The 17,438-nt window shown below is 37.7% G+C and overlaps 1 protein-coding gene across 1 annotated transcript in view; it reads right to left on the bottom strand.

The window, feature by feature from the left end:
- The window catches only part of SLC16A10 (solute carrier family 16 member 10), a 43,582-nt gene that overhangs the window by 3,976 nt on the left and 22,168 nt on the right, over positions 1-17,438 (bottom strand). Inside the window, exons 3-5 of the mRNA XM_053381674.1 lie at positions 15,685-16,117; positions 4,843-4,986; positions 240-468 (exon numbers count right to left, since the gene is read on the bottom strand). Coding sequence (XP_053237649.1) covers positions 240-468; positions 4,843-4,986; positions 15,685-16,117 — 806 coding nt within the window. The remainder of the gene's footprint in view (positions 1-239; positions 469-4,842; positions 4,987-15,684; positions 16,118-17,438) is intronic.

The raw sequence follows: 17,438 nt of genomic DNA, 5'->3' as shown, positions 1-17,438 counted from the left end.
GTATTCAGTATTCTGTGACAGAGTAACAGACCTGAATACAACACATTCAGACCTCAACTTCAGTATGTTATAAGAAGCAACATTGTTAATGGAAAAAATAGTACTGATCTGAAATCTCTTGAGAAAGTTACACAATTATACAAACAAAGAAAAAAGACACACACAATTTTACACTTTGAAAGCAATTACTACTTTCACATGCTTCCTACACAGATTAGAAACAAAAAAATTCTGCCTACCTGCAACAGGTGGACCAACTATCATTGGAACAGACATGAAGCCCAAGAGGAATCCAATTGCCTGAGAAACATACTGTGCACCAACTAGCTCAAAGGCAATTGGTGCCATAATGCTAATGAAGCAGCCATCAAAAAGACCCATGAAGAGGCAGACAGCAATGAGACTTCCAAAGGAGTCGCATAATGGAATCATCATAGACATCAGGCCAATGAAGAAAAATGAAATCACCTACATATTGGTAAAGGAAAGTGTAATTGTAAAATCAGAATAAAGGGGCAGGTTTCAGGGTACTAAATATTATGAAGCCATTCCAGATTTTGTTGTGGTTAAGCAGTTAAAACTACATTTATTCGGGGAAAGGTTTTTGAAACCTTGCAATAAAGGGAGCACTTCCATTTATTTTCCATTCATTTTCATTTGGAATGCTCTTTGAGTTAAATGTAATTTCTATAATTTATAATAATTGTTTTATGTAATAGTTTTCATTTCATTTTGTAAACTGCCTTGGATAATGATCTTGCATTTGAAGGTGATACAAAAAATATTTTAAAGAAATAATTTCTTAAAATAATTGCAAGGATATTGCATTTCCCCACCATTTAGAGAGGCTATTTGCATGCCATGGGCACCTACGGAACATTTTCTGAGACTCTTCCCAACATGTACACCACCTAGTTAAAAGTTTAATTTTGTTATGTCATAAATATTTTTATTGTGTTTCACACTATCACAAGTGTGGCAATGTCCATGTAGTTCTTTACGAATAAACCAGAAAAAGTAGCAATCAGCAACAACTAAACACCTCTCATCTGCAGCAGTGACTTGCCAATTTATAAACTTTTGGAGTTAGGAGAATTTTTTTTTTTGCCAGTTGTGTACTTCCCATCTCTAGTACTAGAGCAAATGTTTTTAAATAAGTCTTATTTAATAAGGGAAAACAACAACAGTGAAACTGAACCTTGTATCAAGGCAATCCTCTCTAGAACTTACTTCACTCTGCTGGGGACTAGATATAGTGCATGTTTACTGTAACAGCATTCACAAAGCATGGAAGGATTATCATAATCATCATCACTGAACTCACACACGCCAGACCAATTTCAACATTCAATCCATGGTATAATCTTGCAAGCTTGGTAATCTGTCAGGCCAAGTATGGTAAAAGGTTTCATGTGCAATTTTTAAATCACTAACAACTTACTGGCCAATTCAATGTGTTTTAATAGTACCTTCTCTCAAATATATGCTTAAAAGACCAGATTCAAAATTCTGTGTTGTGCTAATATTAGGATATTGAATTTCAGTATTTCTATTAAGCAGAGTCAATCACACTGGAGTTAATCTCTCTCTGCTCAGACTTGTCGTTTCCTAACATTGAAACTTCAAAGAAGAATGTAGTTAGCTTCCCTTCCTGATATCTGCAAAGTCCTGTGAATCGCTCATATGCACCCCTTCCTAATCACACAGGTGAGGAAATATTTACTTAGACCCTGATAGACAGAACAAAAGGATTTACTTGGATACCATCTCCAGCAAGTAGCCCTGCTGAGTCTTGAACATAAAGATATCCTTCTTTGCATTTTGATTTAAGTTCTCAGTGGGAGCCAAACTTCAAGAGAAACTATTGTTCCATCCTGTTAGTCTCCCTCTGATCCAACAGGCTTCCTGCCTGATAAGATTTTTCACAAAGGCAGACCTCAGCATGCCCTGAACCGGATCATAGCTGGTTGGTGCTGACTACATGGTCCAAGCCACACATTTAGCCCCTAGCATTAAGTGGTGCCCATTTGTTTAGAGCCAATTATAACCATGTTCAAAAAATGCTTAATTGTCAATATTGCAAGCAGATAGCAATATGATTCATCACCAGTGTGGTTCCTTAAAGAAGCACAATCATGTAAAAAATAATAATAGTTTTGTTTTAATTTTTACACTGAGCCAGAGCACATTTTTACAAGGTCATACTGAATAAATATTGTTCACAATATTATTATTTTGTAAGGAAACTATGATTGCCTCACTTCATTACTCAGCCAGCCATGCATTACTACCATAGTAGTAGGATTCATTGTAAAAACCCTGCCAAATAAAATGCTTTATGGTTTGAATGGTTTGGCATCAGGGAAGAAGGCAGAGTACAAATAAATTACTATTACTATTACTAATAATAATAATGCATATTCTGGGGAATACAGTGGTGCCTCGCAAGACGAAATTAATTTGTTCCGCAAGTCTTTTCGTCTTGCGCGGTTTTTCGTCTTGCGAAGCACGGTCCGTCGCAACTGCACCTCTTCAAGCGGCTTTAAGAAAAAAGGAAACAAACTCGCAAGACGTTTTCGTCTTGCGAAGCAAGCCCATAGGGAAAATCGTCTTGCGAAGCAACTCAAAAAACGAAAAACTCTTTCGTCTTGCGAGTTTTTCGTCTTCCGAGGCATTCGTCTTGCGAGGTACCACTGTATCACAGTATTCTTCCACTTGACATTCTAGTGCCAGGATTCTCAAGTTTTTACTAAGCTTCGCTTCAGGGGTATCACTGAAACTAGAGATGTAACATGTATATATTGAAAGTCATTGAATGTGGCATAGTTATTTATTGAACATACCAATCACCCTTTCATACATAATCAGAGTAATGTCAGACTGGATCCTCAGACTGGTGAATATCTGAACCAGTCCAAGGAAATCAATTTTCAGGTACAGTGGTACCTCGAGTTACATACGCTTCAGGTTACATACGCTTCAGGTTACAGACTCCACTAACCCAGAAATAGTACCTTGGGTTAAGAACTTTGCTTCAGGATGAGAACAGAAATCGCGCGGCCATGCGGCAGCAGGAGGCCCCATTAGCTAAAGTGGTGCTTCAGGTTAAGAACAGTTTCAGGTTAAGAACGGACCTCCAGAATGAATTAAGTACATAACCAGAGGTACCACTGTATAGTAAAAAGTTTTCTTTAAATAAAATAAGGATATTCTATGCAATCACTAAAAATCTGTGATCCTTCTCTTGTCATCACTACAGCAGGACTAAGTGATGCTGAGTTTATGACCAAGCTGTGCGTATACAACCCCTAGGATAACTGCTGCCAGACCACAATAACTTTGGTATCTATAGGGAACTGTAGGGCACTCTTCTCAACTTAATGAACCAAATTTTGCTAATCGTCATCAGTTAACTTCCATTAGTTTCAACAAAATGGCCAATGGTCAGATGATAGCAGTTGTGGGGAAGGCTACTTCAATAGGCTACAGCCACTTAAATTTCTCAGCATTATTCCCCTCAGCGATTCCAGTGGTTTGGAGAAGAGGCCTACTGGGTATCAACACCATGATTTCTTATCACTGCTGTGCTTGGCAGAAACTTCTGCTTCTCCTTTGGTTGCTTCCTGTCACATAGGTTATAAAAAAGCACCCTGAGAATTAAGTACTAAGGGACGCGGGTGGCGCTGTGGTCTAAACCACAGAGCCTAGGGCTTGCCGATCAGAAGGTCGGCAATTTGAATCCCCACAACGGGGTGAGTTCCTGTTGTTTGGTCCCAGCTATTGCCAACCTAGCAGTTCAAAAGCACGTCAAAGTGCAAGTAGATAAATAGGTACCACTCCGGTGGGAAAGTAAATGGCGTTTCTGTGTGCTCCTCTGGTTCGCCAGAAGCGGCTTAGTCATGCTGGCCACATGACCCGGAAAAACTGCGGACAAACGTCGGCTCCCTCAGTCAGTAAAGCAAGATGAGCGCCGCAACCCCAGAGTAGTCCGTGACTGGACTTAACGGTCCTTTACCTTTACTAGGCAAGCATATACAGTGGTACATCGGGTTAAGAACTTAATTCGTTCTGGAGGTCTGTTCTTAACCTGAAACTGTTCTTAACCTGAGGTACCACTTTAGCTAATGGGGCCTCCTGCTGCCGCAGCGCCGCCACCGCGCAATTTCTGTTCTCATCCTGAAGCAAAGTTCTTAACCCTAGGTACTATTTCTGGGTTAGCGGAGTCTGTAATCTGAAGCGTCTGTAACCCGAGGTACCACTGTATATTTGTGTGTGTGTGTTTTCACCCAGCACCATATTTTAGTTTTGCTCTAGGTTTTATGGTCTGCTTTTATTCTGATTATTGTATTTTATTGTTTTCCTGTGCTTTAATGTAATTGTGTAATTGTGAACTGACTTAGAATTTAGATGAACACTATGTGTTGTATTACAAATAAATACATGTGTGATAACACACACTGTCAAGTTTGCTTTCAGTTTTCAGGAATTAACATATATGGCTGATGATGAACATATTATTGTTCTCTAACACAGGGCAGTGGTGATGAAGACAGATGACTGGACTTAACCATCCAGGGGCCCTTTACCTTACTATCAATGGGCCACAATAGTGGCCTTGATCTTCTTGTAATATAATATTTATCCCAATATATATATTTATAAACCATTTAATATAAAATATCTAACTGGTGGAGTACTGTATATAAAAACATAAGATAAAAATAAATCACAAAACAAAATTACAAAGTACAATATAAATATTTCATTGTACATTGTATCAGCTGCAATCTAAAAACAATTACAATTTCTAATCTTATCAGGGCTGTTATGTATTTGGTGTACCTGTAGATAAACCTTTCTTGCACCCGGAATATAGTCTGCAATTCTGCCAAAGATCAATCGACCAACTCCTGAAGTAATGCCAAGGCAAAGCAGAAGTGTCTCATCTGGAACATGTTCACCAATACGTTCCTTCACATGGTGCAACTGTTCAGAAACAAAAAGATGGCATGAATTCAACAAGAAAATCTACCTTTCCTAATCATAAAACGGATTTTTCTTCATGATGCTGTCAGTCATATTTTTAAAGTTGCCTGAAAGGTCAATTGGTTACTTCTGAAAGAGATTAACATGACAAAAATACAGACATCTGGAAACAGAGGAAGTTGTGGTCTGCTGTTATATTTCTAGACTGCCGTCCATCAAGCCACATGTAACTGTGGATCATTATCTGTAAACTGGCAAAATATGAGGTCTGCCATTTTACAGGCAATAAGTACTATCAGAGCTGATAGTTGGCAATGTGATGGCATATGAAGACTCATAGACTGTAATACTGGATAATTTAAAGTTGTTGTTATGCTGTGTTATGGTAATTACTGGAAAATCAATAAAAATTCATTGTGGGGTAAGTTCGTGCCAAAGGGTCTACTCTGAGTATGAATTAATCAGATCCCACCCAAAGACAAAGAACTAGAAGAACTATAAATGTGTACAAAGAAGAAAATGTAGAAAATAAAGATCTAAGATATCCTAAGTGTTATCAAGAAAAAAATAAGGGGGAGGGAGTGACTAGATACTATTATTTCACACAATGAGAAATGGTTGAAGAAATAAAGATATGTTGTTGAAGGAAAAAATATTAAAGATGGAAGAATAATACAGAATGTATGGCCATTAGCTAATGAAGAGTTCAGATGAGTCACAGCATATTTAAAGCCAACAGAATAATACCACACTCTCATTACCCCACCCACAAAACCAATTTGTAGGTTGGTCAAGAAACATTGCACTGATATAAACTAGGTTTTAAAGTAAAAAATGTAATTTCCTTAGACAGTTGTAAACAAAACAAAAAAAGAACTGAATGTAAAAGCCTAAATCTTCTAATTCTACTAAGTTTGTGAAGTATGGGACACACTTTATTTTATAATGGCATTATAAAGCAGAACTCCTAATGAACAGAAGTGTGAAAACTATTTGTTTATACCTTTTTATTTATGGCTATACACTTTTTGGTACTTAACCCATTAAATGAAAGCATGTTCTTTCCCCTTTTTTCCCCCCACAAGGCAAACTGCCTTTATTAGAGAATTAAAGTTCTAGAGAATTAGTGTCTTCCTTCACCACTGCTATTTATAAAAGAAATTATCTGGTGCAAGGTACAGAACACATAGCTGCAATTTACCGTAAGCATAGCCAGTGCTGAGAAGCCTCAGTTATCTTCAGATGTGCTGTTTACTTCACCCTTTTGCATAATGATAATAAATTTCTCTACTTGGAAGTGCACCCAATTTATTTTTAGTAGGAGTTTATTCCAAGAAAGTGTGGTCAGGAATGCTAAACTAAAACAGTTTAAGAATTTGTGGCTTAGGTTACGATACTGTGTCTAGATCTCTGTTTGCCCATCAAGCCAAAAGTTCATTGCCTCTCACAGAATTGTTGAAAGGAATAATAAGGGGAAGAGCTATATATATATATATATATCACTCTAAAGTCTTTGGAAGAGGGATTAAGTAAATCAGATGTGAGGAACCTTTGACCCTCCAGATGTTGTTGAACTACAATTTCCATCAGCCCCAACAAGCATGGTCAGTTGCCAGAGATTATGGGAGTTGTAGTTCAACAACATCTGGAGGAACTCTGAAGGAAAAAGGACAGTTTGTTACCTAGTACACTCACTCTAGACCAAAGAAAGGGCACTAGTAAGGCTAACTGATCCTGGAATATGCTTTTAAATTCCAAAAGGAAGCAAGTGGCACTTCAAAAAGACTTAACTTCACCCATATCATAAATCTTGTACCAGAGTCACCGTACAACCAACAGAAGAAAATAACATCACATTATTAATTATTATTATTATTATTATTATTATTGCTAAGACCCACTTAAGACTACACACAGGAGTCTGGGAGAAGCTTGGTTATATCCTATTAACTACCCAAACTTGGATCATTGTGGTTTTGTATGTACAATGGTTTTTGACAGTACTTCTAAAGTCAGTGATTTATCACTACTGTTAACATCTGCAAGAAATGTACACACAGAAAAGCACTAAAGACACTATTTGTTTTAACTGTTATCATGCAAATGAATCATTTATAAAGGTAACAGTACTCTATACATCTTAAATGCCACTAACTTTATACTATTAGCTGGCGTGTGCCAGTCTCTCACTTCCAGTCACCACTGGTGATAATTTGCAGCATTTATAACTCCACTTTTTACTCTTCTAGAAGTATATACTCAGTCATTTAGAGAGTGAAAACTAACAAAATTAATACTGCTCCCTTATCAACAGTAGGAACTAGAGGGCACCAGAGCTTTGCCGAATTTACCATGGACCATATGGCACGGCTGAACAACAACAAAGCGTTATTTATACAAATATATAAAAATAAACATTATTTTTCAATTTTCTGTAGATTTCGTTTCATTGAAAAAATTAATTTTATTATTATTGTTTATATTTATATATATATAAGGGCACCAAAATCTTTTAAGTGCTTAGGGCCTCTAAAGGTCTCAATCCAGCCCTGACTATATGCTTTGCATGAAATGTCCCAGGTTGGATTGGGAAAATTTCTGTCTGAAATTGATGAGCTAATGCCAGGAAGTATAGACCAGAAATAAGAAACCTCTGGCCCTCCAGATTTTCTTGGACTCCCAATTCCCAGTTCCCATCAGGTCCTGCCAGCATGGCCAATGGATAGGATTTATAATCCAACATCTGAAAGGCTACAAATTCCCTATACCTGGAGTAAACAATACCAAGACAGATGAACTGACTCAGTATAAGGCAGTTTCTAATGTTCTTTATAATGCTGTTTAATGAGAAAATAAGGTGGATTTTATATATATACTGTAATATCAAACACCAAGTACAAGTCAACTTGCCCATTTCTGTTCCATTCAAAATTAGCTACTTTTGAATGCTGAACTCAAGACTTTCAAAGTACATTAACTTAAGGAAAATATAATCTTCATTCCCCTACTCATAGCTTATATTTCTGGGGAGTTCAAGAGTGTAATAAAATTGTGTACTAATAGCCACAAATAAAACTGCTGTGGTTATAAATACTACATTTAATTAAACATGCTGAGAGACTTCTGTTCCACCCCTTAGCCTTTCCGGTGTCTCAAGATTCCACAATGTCACATATGCTGTTTAACTTCTACATGAAAATGCAGGGAGAAATAATCTAGAGCTTTAGACTGAAGAATCATAAATATGTAGATGACACACAGCTCTATTTCTCTTTTCCAGCTGCTAATCCCAGGCAGGCAAGGCCAACCCTATGGTGAGGCTTAGTGATACAGCTGCCTCAGGGGGGAAGATGCTGAGGTGTGGGAGGGGACAGAGCTGTGCGTACCATGTTGCCTGCCCTGTACCCCCTGTGCTAGCCTGCTGCCCTCATCTGTGGTGGAAGATACTGTCCTCTTACCAGTATTGGAGTAAGATTCAACTACCAGTCAAATTGGCTTCTGCCAGTGGCGAACCTTGGGGTCTCAAATTTCATTAATGTTCTGTGTGACACCAAAATTTGGTGCGCACACCCCCACAGACTCCACACCTAGTGCAACCAAACTGGTTGCACACCCCTAAATCCGCCTTTGCCTCTGCATGTGCCTTGGGGAGGGCACCATCTTTTCCTTCGCCTTAGGCAGCAAAATGTATTGAGCCAGCCTGTAGGCAGGTTTCTGAAGTACTAGACCGATGACTGGTAGCTAGATTGGACAGAGTAAAGGTGAACAAGGTGGATCTTAATCCATCTAAAATTGAAGTGTTGTGTGTAAGGAAAGAGACTATTCTGGATAGAGGATTACAACTGGTCTTGGACAGTGTTGCACGCCTCCTAAAATATCAACCACTTGGGGAAGCTCAGGTGGCTGCTGTGGCCAGAAGTACCTTTCATCAGCTTAGGCTGATCTGACGGTTGTGACAAACTAAAGAGAATGGGCATTGCCACAGTTATCCATGCGCTACTGACATCCCAAATTGGCCACTATAATATACTCTGTGTATTATATAAAACACTATAATACATTCTATAATACAATATGTTGGGCTGCCTTTAAAGACTGTTTGGAAACGTCAACTGGTAAAAAATGTGGCCACAACTCCAGGCTAGAACCAGGTAAGCAGCATATTGAGTTTGCATTCAATGTATCACTAGTAACTCGTTCTGTCAGCAGGATTCATGCATATGCAATGGAACTCCCTGCTTACCTGCAAAACCCCTAAATCTGTTTAAGGGGTTATCCCAACTCTCCAGGTGGAGAGGGAGGGAAAGTTCTGTGGTACAAATAAAAATCCTTGTGTTAATGGAACAAGTGCATTGAATGCTACCCATTATACAAATATTGTATCAGTTGCACTGATTGCCAGTGTGTTTCCAGGCCCAGTTTAAAGTGCTGGTCATGACCTTTAAAGCCCTGAACAGTTTGGGATCAGGTAACTTAAAAGGATTGACTATATCCATACAAGTTTGCCTGTACCTTAAGAGGATGTTCTGTTGAGATCCCCACAAGCAAAGTAAATTAGTTTGCCAAGCACACGGGCCAGAGATTTTCTAGCAGTGGATGCAGAATTGTGGAATACTATCCCATTAGATATTTGGCCCCATCCCTGGATATTTTCAAGATCTATTTATCTAGTCTAACAAAAACTAACAATGACTGGGAATCTAAGTGCCTTGCACCATGCTAGATTTCTTATTTTAATAATATAGGTTTAATTTCTTGAAATACTTTTAAATGTTATTTACTCTATTTTATTGTTGCAGCTTATGTGAACTGCCTTGGGAAGAATTTTACTCTTGAAAGGCAATACAGAAATGATTAAATATAAATGAATGACGACTTTGGAAGTGTGTGTACTCAGCCTTTTCAATAACCCTAAGGTTAATATCACTTATTGGTCCTTTGCACTAATTATGGCATTAGATAACAAAAGAGGCTCATAAATAAACATTGTAAAAGCAGCACTATTTTAATGTTTTGTACAGAGTGACATCAAAGCTATTATATCACTCTGTGAGGCCACCGGCAATGAAGTGCGGCTCCCCCGTCCCCGGCCTAGTATGCAGCCAGGAGCAGTGAGGAATAGAGCGGTTTATATTCAAGTATTTTTTCTTTTTCTTTCCCCCCCTCCAATTGTAAAGGTGCAGGTTATATGCAGGTGTGGCTTATATTCGGGCCAATACGGTAGCATAGTTTCAGCTTCCATTTGGGTGGAAAAGGCTCAGAAACTTCATTGCATTTGTGAAGCTCACTGCACTGTCATTAAGCTTACGTACATGCTACATGTGGATTCACATTACAGCCTCAAGAGAATGAGTAATTTGATTATAGCATAGATTCATGTGGAAAGTAATACAATGGATGATGAACTGGGTATGGCCATGGGGGATTCAGGCTGTGATCATATACAGTTAACTTGCAGTAAGTCCTACTGAACTCAGTGGGGCATACTTCTGAGCATACATGCATAGGATTGCTTTAAAAATTAAATCCCTAACCTGTTTGGGTTAACTTGCTGTAACTTGCTCTAAGCCACAAGTTTAGAGTATATGGATAATCAGTTGATCAAACAAGTTAAAGTCTTTAAATACCTCAGCCTTATTTTTCAGTCAACAGAGTCATGGGGAGCACATCAGAAATATGCAAAGAAAAAAGTGTCTCAAAGTGCATACAAAAGGTGGCAATCACATACCACCAGCAATTAAAAGTGTTTCAAGCTAAACTTCTAGCACAGTTATTTATATGGAGCTCAGCTTTGGACAGGCGCTCACCTTGTATTTACAGAAGCTGTTCAATCTAAGTTCCTAAGGCATTTTTTTTTCTGTTTCATCCTGTGTTCCAAATGCTTCATTGTGCTTGGAGGCTAATTTCCCCTCTGTTGAATTACAAATTTGGTGTAGGACATTCAGTTATTGGCTTCAGCTGAATTTAAACCCCACCAGTCTACTACCCTTAGTATTGCAAGATTGACATGAGAGCGCTTGGACTAAAATTGTCAACCAAAAGCTTAACTTTTCTGGTTTATCACCACAACAGTTATTAACACTGAGTTTCAGTAAAGCAAATAATTTAATTAGACGGTGCCTATATGATATTGAGTGACAGAATGATTTGGCCATGATAAAGAAATTTTGTCCATGGTATGATTATTTCCCACCTAGTCATTTTGACACGTTGGCACCCTATTTGCAAAATGTAAGAATTCCAAAATACAGATGAGCTTTCACTTACACAAGATTAAATATACTCCCTTCAGCTGTACTTGAGGGTCAATTTCAAAAAATTCCGCTGGAAAAACAGTTACGGTATGTCCATGTAGAGATGGCAGTATTGAATCAGTAGCTCATGTGTTTCTAACTTGCATTCTTTATAAAGATTTGAGGAATGAGGTTATTACCCCTCTACTACTATTTATACCAGGTCCCTCAACCATTGCTACTGTGTCCTTTCTTCTAGCACATCAAGATAATCAGGTTACAGCAAAAACTGCAAAAAAATTTAGCAGGGGCAATTTCAATAAGATCTATTATTATATTGATGTAAACTTCCAGAATGTATCTTCATTACATATTTTATTTTATTTTATTTTATTTTATTGCTATGGCTAGTGGCTGATGGAAATAAATATTATTATTATTATTATTATTGCTCTAAATCTCTGGAACAAGGAAGTAAAATGATCTATCATGAGAAGTAATATTTGATGTCAGCCAACATTTTATATGCTACTGCCTCGTTGCATTTAACATTCATGCCTCACACTCCTTTGGCTCTTCTGCCCTTTCCCTCTTCCAATATTTTACAGAAGTTTCAAGAGAAGAATATTTTTATATGCCAACAAAAATAGCACCGATAAGTAGTCATGATGAACAGCCACCAGTTTGGGCTGGTGCAAACACGGCAGCGCACTGTTAAGGACAGTACTGTTCTGTGGAGGGAAAAATAGGTTCCTGACATTTTAAAAATGAACATCTATAATGTATCACTTTCAGATGAAAGTAAAGTGGCTAGACTGCCAGGTCAATATTGACAAGAGCAAAGAAGAGATAAGAAATGCATAGTAAGAAATGCAGTATAAAGGGGGGGAAATTCACTAACCTGGGCAGTCAAATTGCAGCAGAAGTTGAGATCTGAAGGAAGATAAATGTAAAGATTAGAAAAGCAAGTACAGCACACAGGAGCCACTGAAGATCTGGTGCCTTAGAAAATGTCCAGCTAAAAATCAAGATGGCACTGTAATACACAGGTACCATATTAACTTTGGAGAGGAAAAAATGTGTAGAAGATGGAATGGATGAAGAAGAAACAGAAAGAGAGAAAGAGGGGAAAGTACACAAGAGGAGGATAGTGGGAATAAATATTATATTTAACAGTCATACTTGAGAATAACTAAAAAGATAATACAAATAGTAATTCTCAATTTGAATTACAGTCACCCAGAACTTATTTTTATACAGGCATAGAAAATACTGTTTTAAAGCAGCTAGTTGTTATCGAGACAATTATGCAAAAAGCTCAGTAAATGCTTAACTCAGTAAAAGTAAATTAGGAGTTAATTCATAAATTCATTCAGAATTTGGAACCTATGCTTGCCAAGACTGGGATGTGCCCTAGACACTTGTTTTGAAGATCACAGTAAGTTTGACACACAGTGCTCTACATTTTGGGTAAAATATCCACAAAGTCATTCTTCCTTTTTTAAAAAAGATATTGCCAAGTATTATTTAAGGCTGGATCCAAAGGGCCTCTCTGGCAATTGGGAGGTATGTGTGTTTACGGGGGCAGGGGTTCTCTTCTTTTCTCTGGTTCTGTTCTCCAGCAGCCCTCTAAAGCACATACCAAAGTTGCTACAGTCCTCCAATTTTAAACTTAGGCACTGGGCAGGGGCAGACACAGCAGAAGCAAATCCAAAGGCAAGTAAATTGTTTTATAATCTTTTCCAAGCAATCTAAAGTTGAACTCCAGGAATTTAGTCTGAAGGGTTTGGGGGGGGGGTCAATAGTTCATTAATGAGAACTTGTTGAGAATCCAGACACTGAAGGTTAAGATGGGGTTAGACAAGCAGCGTTAGCAATGTTTCAGGTATGAGTTTTCATCATTATACATAATGCTACTGGTGTTTTTCAATGGAGTAGCCTTATTCCCAGCCCTAGCTGAACAAGCTAGCTACCTCTGTCTATTATCAGGTTGTCTTTCAGCTCCAAATTGATAGCAGATGTCCATTGTGAGCAGGCTTCCTAGTCATTGCTCTTGAGCAGGCATAGGCAAACTCCGGCCCTCCAGATGTTTGGGACTACAACTCCCATCATCCCTAGCTAACAAGACCAGTGGTCAGGGATGATGGGAATTGTAGTCCCAAACATCTGGAGGGCCGGAGTTTGCCTGTGCCTGCTCTTGAGCATCACCAATATGGAGATGTCATGGCACAGTCACAGGGTGTTTGTACACATTGCACTTGCCTTGCAGCATCCTGGAGCTGTTTCCCCTGATACCACCAATCATCAGTAGTTAGGGCACAAGGCAATCTATTCAGAACTACTATTTCTTGCCTGAGTTAGGCCTTCAATGCACCTCATGAGCAGGCTGACCTCATTTCTATTTCCTAGTACAAATTCAATTTTAGAAAAGATACATGGATATATAAAAAGTCTTGATCAATACCCAAAGCACACCCATTTACAAAAAAAAAAGGCCATGCAGGAAATATCTGAGATATACAGAAGGTAGCACCCTTTATCTAGCACCCTTTTCTATCAAATGCTAGATGCAAACCTATGAAATTCACAAAATTGAAGTTGCACTTACTCAGGAACAGAGATCCCTACCACAAACAATTTCAATACTTCAAAAATGAGCAAGGATATTCTCTAAAGAAGCCACAGCTGCCAGCTCAAATGATTTATCCAGTTTACAAGACATTGCATTGTATTATATATCAAGTCAACACCAAAGACATAAATTTGCAGAGGAGGAAACAAAGACATTGTAAGTTATTTGAGCATCAGTGTAAGCAAATGTTCAAAATATCACATCACACTGCAGTCAGTAGAATCTGAAGTAGACTTCTGCTTGGGGGTTTTTCTAAGTGTACTGAACACCTGTACATGCACGCTTCCTTCTGCCAATGGGATGGAGTCTGAAAAACACACTTCAATGAGAATAGAGTTTGGGTCTCATGCTCCCCATTGTTGGTTTTGTCACTGCTTCCTAAGATTTTATTTTTTTTCAATTTGTAGCAAACAACTTGGCCCAACACACCTTCATTTCTCCATGTTAGAACACCCAAGGGGCGGAACAGGGAAAGGGAGCAGGCTACTAGAACAAGCAGCCAGTTATTAGTAAGAAATAAAAGAGACAGAATAGATGAACAAATGGGAGGAGGGGAGGAAAATGGGGTAAGAGAGAGAAGGGGGAATGCAGTAGAACTGAGGTAACACATTGAGTTGTAGATGCATCTACATGCTGCCAGTTCTGTTGTAATGCAGAAAAGCAAGAACAACGTAAATTCTCTCACTATCTGTCCTACGTTTTACATACAAAAACCTTACCCCATAGGCTTCACATGCTTCTTCAATAGATTAAGTACCACAATATTGGCAATCATAATACCGAAGAACAAAGGGATGCATTCTCCCAGCACTTACCAGAAACAAAGGAAGGGACAGAAAATACTTTAAATGTGCTTTTTGGGGATTGTAAACTCTTCAAATATAACCAATTCCATAAAAATGATTTATATTTCTTGCTAGGGTTTTACAAAAAGTGATTTTCAAATGAAATCAGAGTTAATATTTTAAGTAATGACCCAGGAATAGTGTGTGTGTATGAATGACTTATTTGTTTCATAGCCTTTGTGTTAAGGACTGGACACACAAAAGCAGATCCACCCTTCCTGCCCAAATATTGGGAGCTATCCTCCAGATTTAGTTTGCAATTCCAAACCCACCTAACTGAGCACACTTCACTGAATTTAATAGGACTTTCTCACAGGCACCTTGTTCCAAAGCTGATAACCATTGTTCCCCAATTCCGATGAAACAGGAAACTATGATTAATAAGAGACTTCTATACTTAATCATGACTTGTACAAAGGGGTTGCATACAGATTCAAAGCAACTGTGTATCACTTGGCTTATTAAATCAATATAAAAATGTCCAAATTTAATAAAATGTGTATAAAATGAAGAGGATGCATAGCCTTTTAAATAAAAAAAATTGCTAAAGAGAAGGCTCATAACTTCTGCAAGTTGTAGAGCCTAGAGCTAAATATATAAACTGCAAAAGACTAACACAGCTACCCCTCTGGAAATTGCTGTATGATTTATCTAAAAGTTTCACAAAGCCTTGAATAAAACAATTGTTTGGTTGAAAACAGCAGAAGGCATGACAGAATGTACTCAATTATAATAGATTCTGCTAAGAGCCAGACAAAGAACTACTAAGTCTTCTATACCAGGTCTTCTATACCAGAAGAATTCTGTTTTAATCATACATAGATTAACTGCAGTTTATATTTACATATTCCTGTTCAAGGTTATATAGGATTTAAATATTTGTTCCTGGGATCTTCTTCATTTGGACTTAAAATGTATCTATTTCTTATATTCCTTTAGAATAATATATATATATATATATATGAGAGAGAGAAATAAGTTTACTTACTAGGTGCACATAAGGTATGAAGTATCCAAATAAGGCAGCTGGGATCCCAATAGCCCAGATTAGATAACTCTTAATTTTAAAAATGGAAAAATTAAAAATATTTTTTGCAGGAGGAAATGTGGACTTGCTCTTTTCCCCATTTTCTTTGGCACTGGGAATGAGAGGTTTGTAAGTAAAACCAGCCAGGAAGAGAACGAACACAAAAATGCACAGGATCCGGAAAGTGTTGTATAAGCCAACTGAGTCAATCAGTACAGTTAAAAGAAAGGGCAGTGTTACAGTAAACAAGCTGCTGCCAGCAGTGACAATGCCATTCACCAGTCCCAGGCGCTTCTTGAAATAATGCCCCAAAATGACCAGGGATGGCTGATAGGTAAATGAGCAACCACAGCCAAATAAGATTCCATAAGTGAAGTATAGAGGTCCAAGTGAGCTACAATAAAACAGAAGAAGTTAACGGTTATGTTCTGCATATTTCTTTTATTTTTCCTTATAAAAACACTTTATGCTACCTTCTGTCCCTAAGAAGGGATCCCAAACTTGTTTAAAACAGTAAACACTAAATGCACATAAAAACAAGATAGCATTAAGAGTTGAAGTAAAATGATAGTTAGGAAGATTAATATATACTAAGAATCTGGCAGAATAATAGCATTTTAACTTCTGCCTAAAAGGCAACAGGTATCAGTTTAACCTCCTTTGAGTTGGAGTTCTGCAACTGGGACACTACTAAGGCCCACGTCATCTCACGGTGGCAGAGTGAGGAGGGAGGTCTTCAAATGTGACTTCATTTGATTTGCAGGTTTGTGGGGTAGGCTGTGATCCAGCAAACCATAGTTAAGAATAAGCACACGTTTGTACAGGCTTGAACAACAAGACAAGCTATGGTTGATCTAAAACAGAAACTGTTAATGGACTTATCTCCCTAGATTCATACACGTAATGGAAAACTGGAAGAGTTCTCTCTGAACAATATGTATTAAAACCACAATTCTGTTTGCTTTGTTTCTGAAAGCAAGCTACCCACATCTTATCTTCTCCTTGAAGAACAAATAGATTATCAGAGAAATTTATTAAAAACTTCATCTGCAGCTGTTGAACTCTATTTGCTTTACTAAGTTCCTGGAAGTGGAAAAAATTACTTATGCCAAAAAATACAGATGTGACTGATGCACAACTTTAGGTGCACACAAGAACTTGGGCATGAAGACTGGATTGTTTAAAAACATTTTTTTTCCCTTCCAATGACACCCCCCTCATTCAATTCTCAAGTTCTTTCACAGATTGCTTTAAATAGTCCCTCCACTGTTGGAAATTAACATTTTAAAAATAACATAACCTCAGTTTCAAATGAAATTTGTCATGTGGCATGTATAGGGGAATTGCTATTTTAAAAACAAAAACTAATTCAAGCTCCCTTGTGTACACAGCAGTTGCACAGTTCTCTGCATCCGTGTGTGTTCTATCAAGATTAATGTACTATTATAAACATCATAAACCTGCTTTTTTCCATTGTTCTATAATAGCTACAAAACATAGGAGAGGAATCAGTAAAAATAAGAAACCAATATTTATGTTTAGTTAACAAAAATGGGTATATCAATAATTAGTAAGGTTTTAAGAAACAAGAACTCTCTGTGCAGGATAAATCAATGTTATTTAAAAGAATAATACATTATCTCTACTAAATATTCAAAGATAATTAAATTTGGTTGGAAAAGTATATTTCTGCATATTAATTTTACTGAAAGCTT

Source organism: Podarcis raffonei, chromosome 3 (genome assembly GCF_027172205.1).
Source record: "Podarcis raffonei isolate rPodRaf1 chromosome 3, rPodRaf1.pri, whole genome shotgun sequence".
Classification (NCBI taxonomy): domain Eukaryota; kingdom Metazoa; phylum Chordata; class Lepidosauria; order Squamata; family Lacertidae; genus Podarcis; species Podarcis raffonei.
Note: the sequence above shows the minus strand (reverse complement) of the source record. Positions and strands in the feature narration are given on the sequence as shown.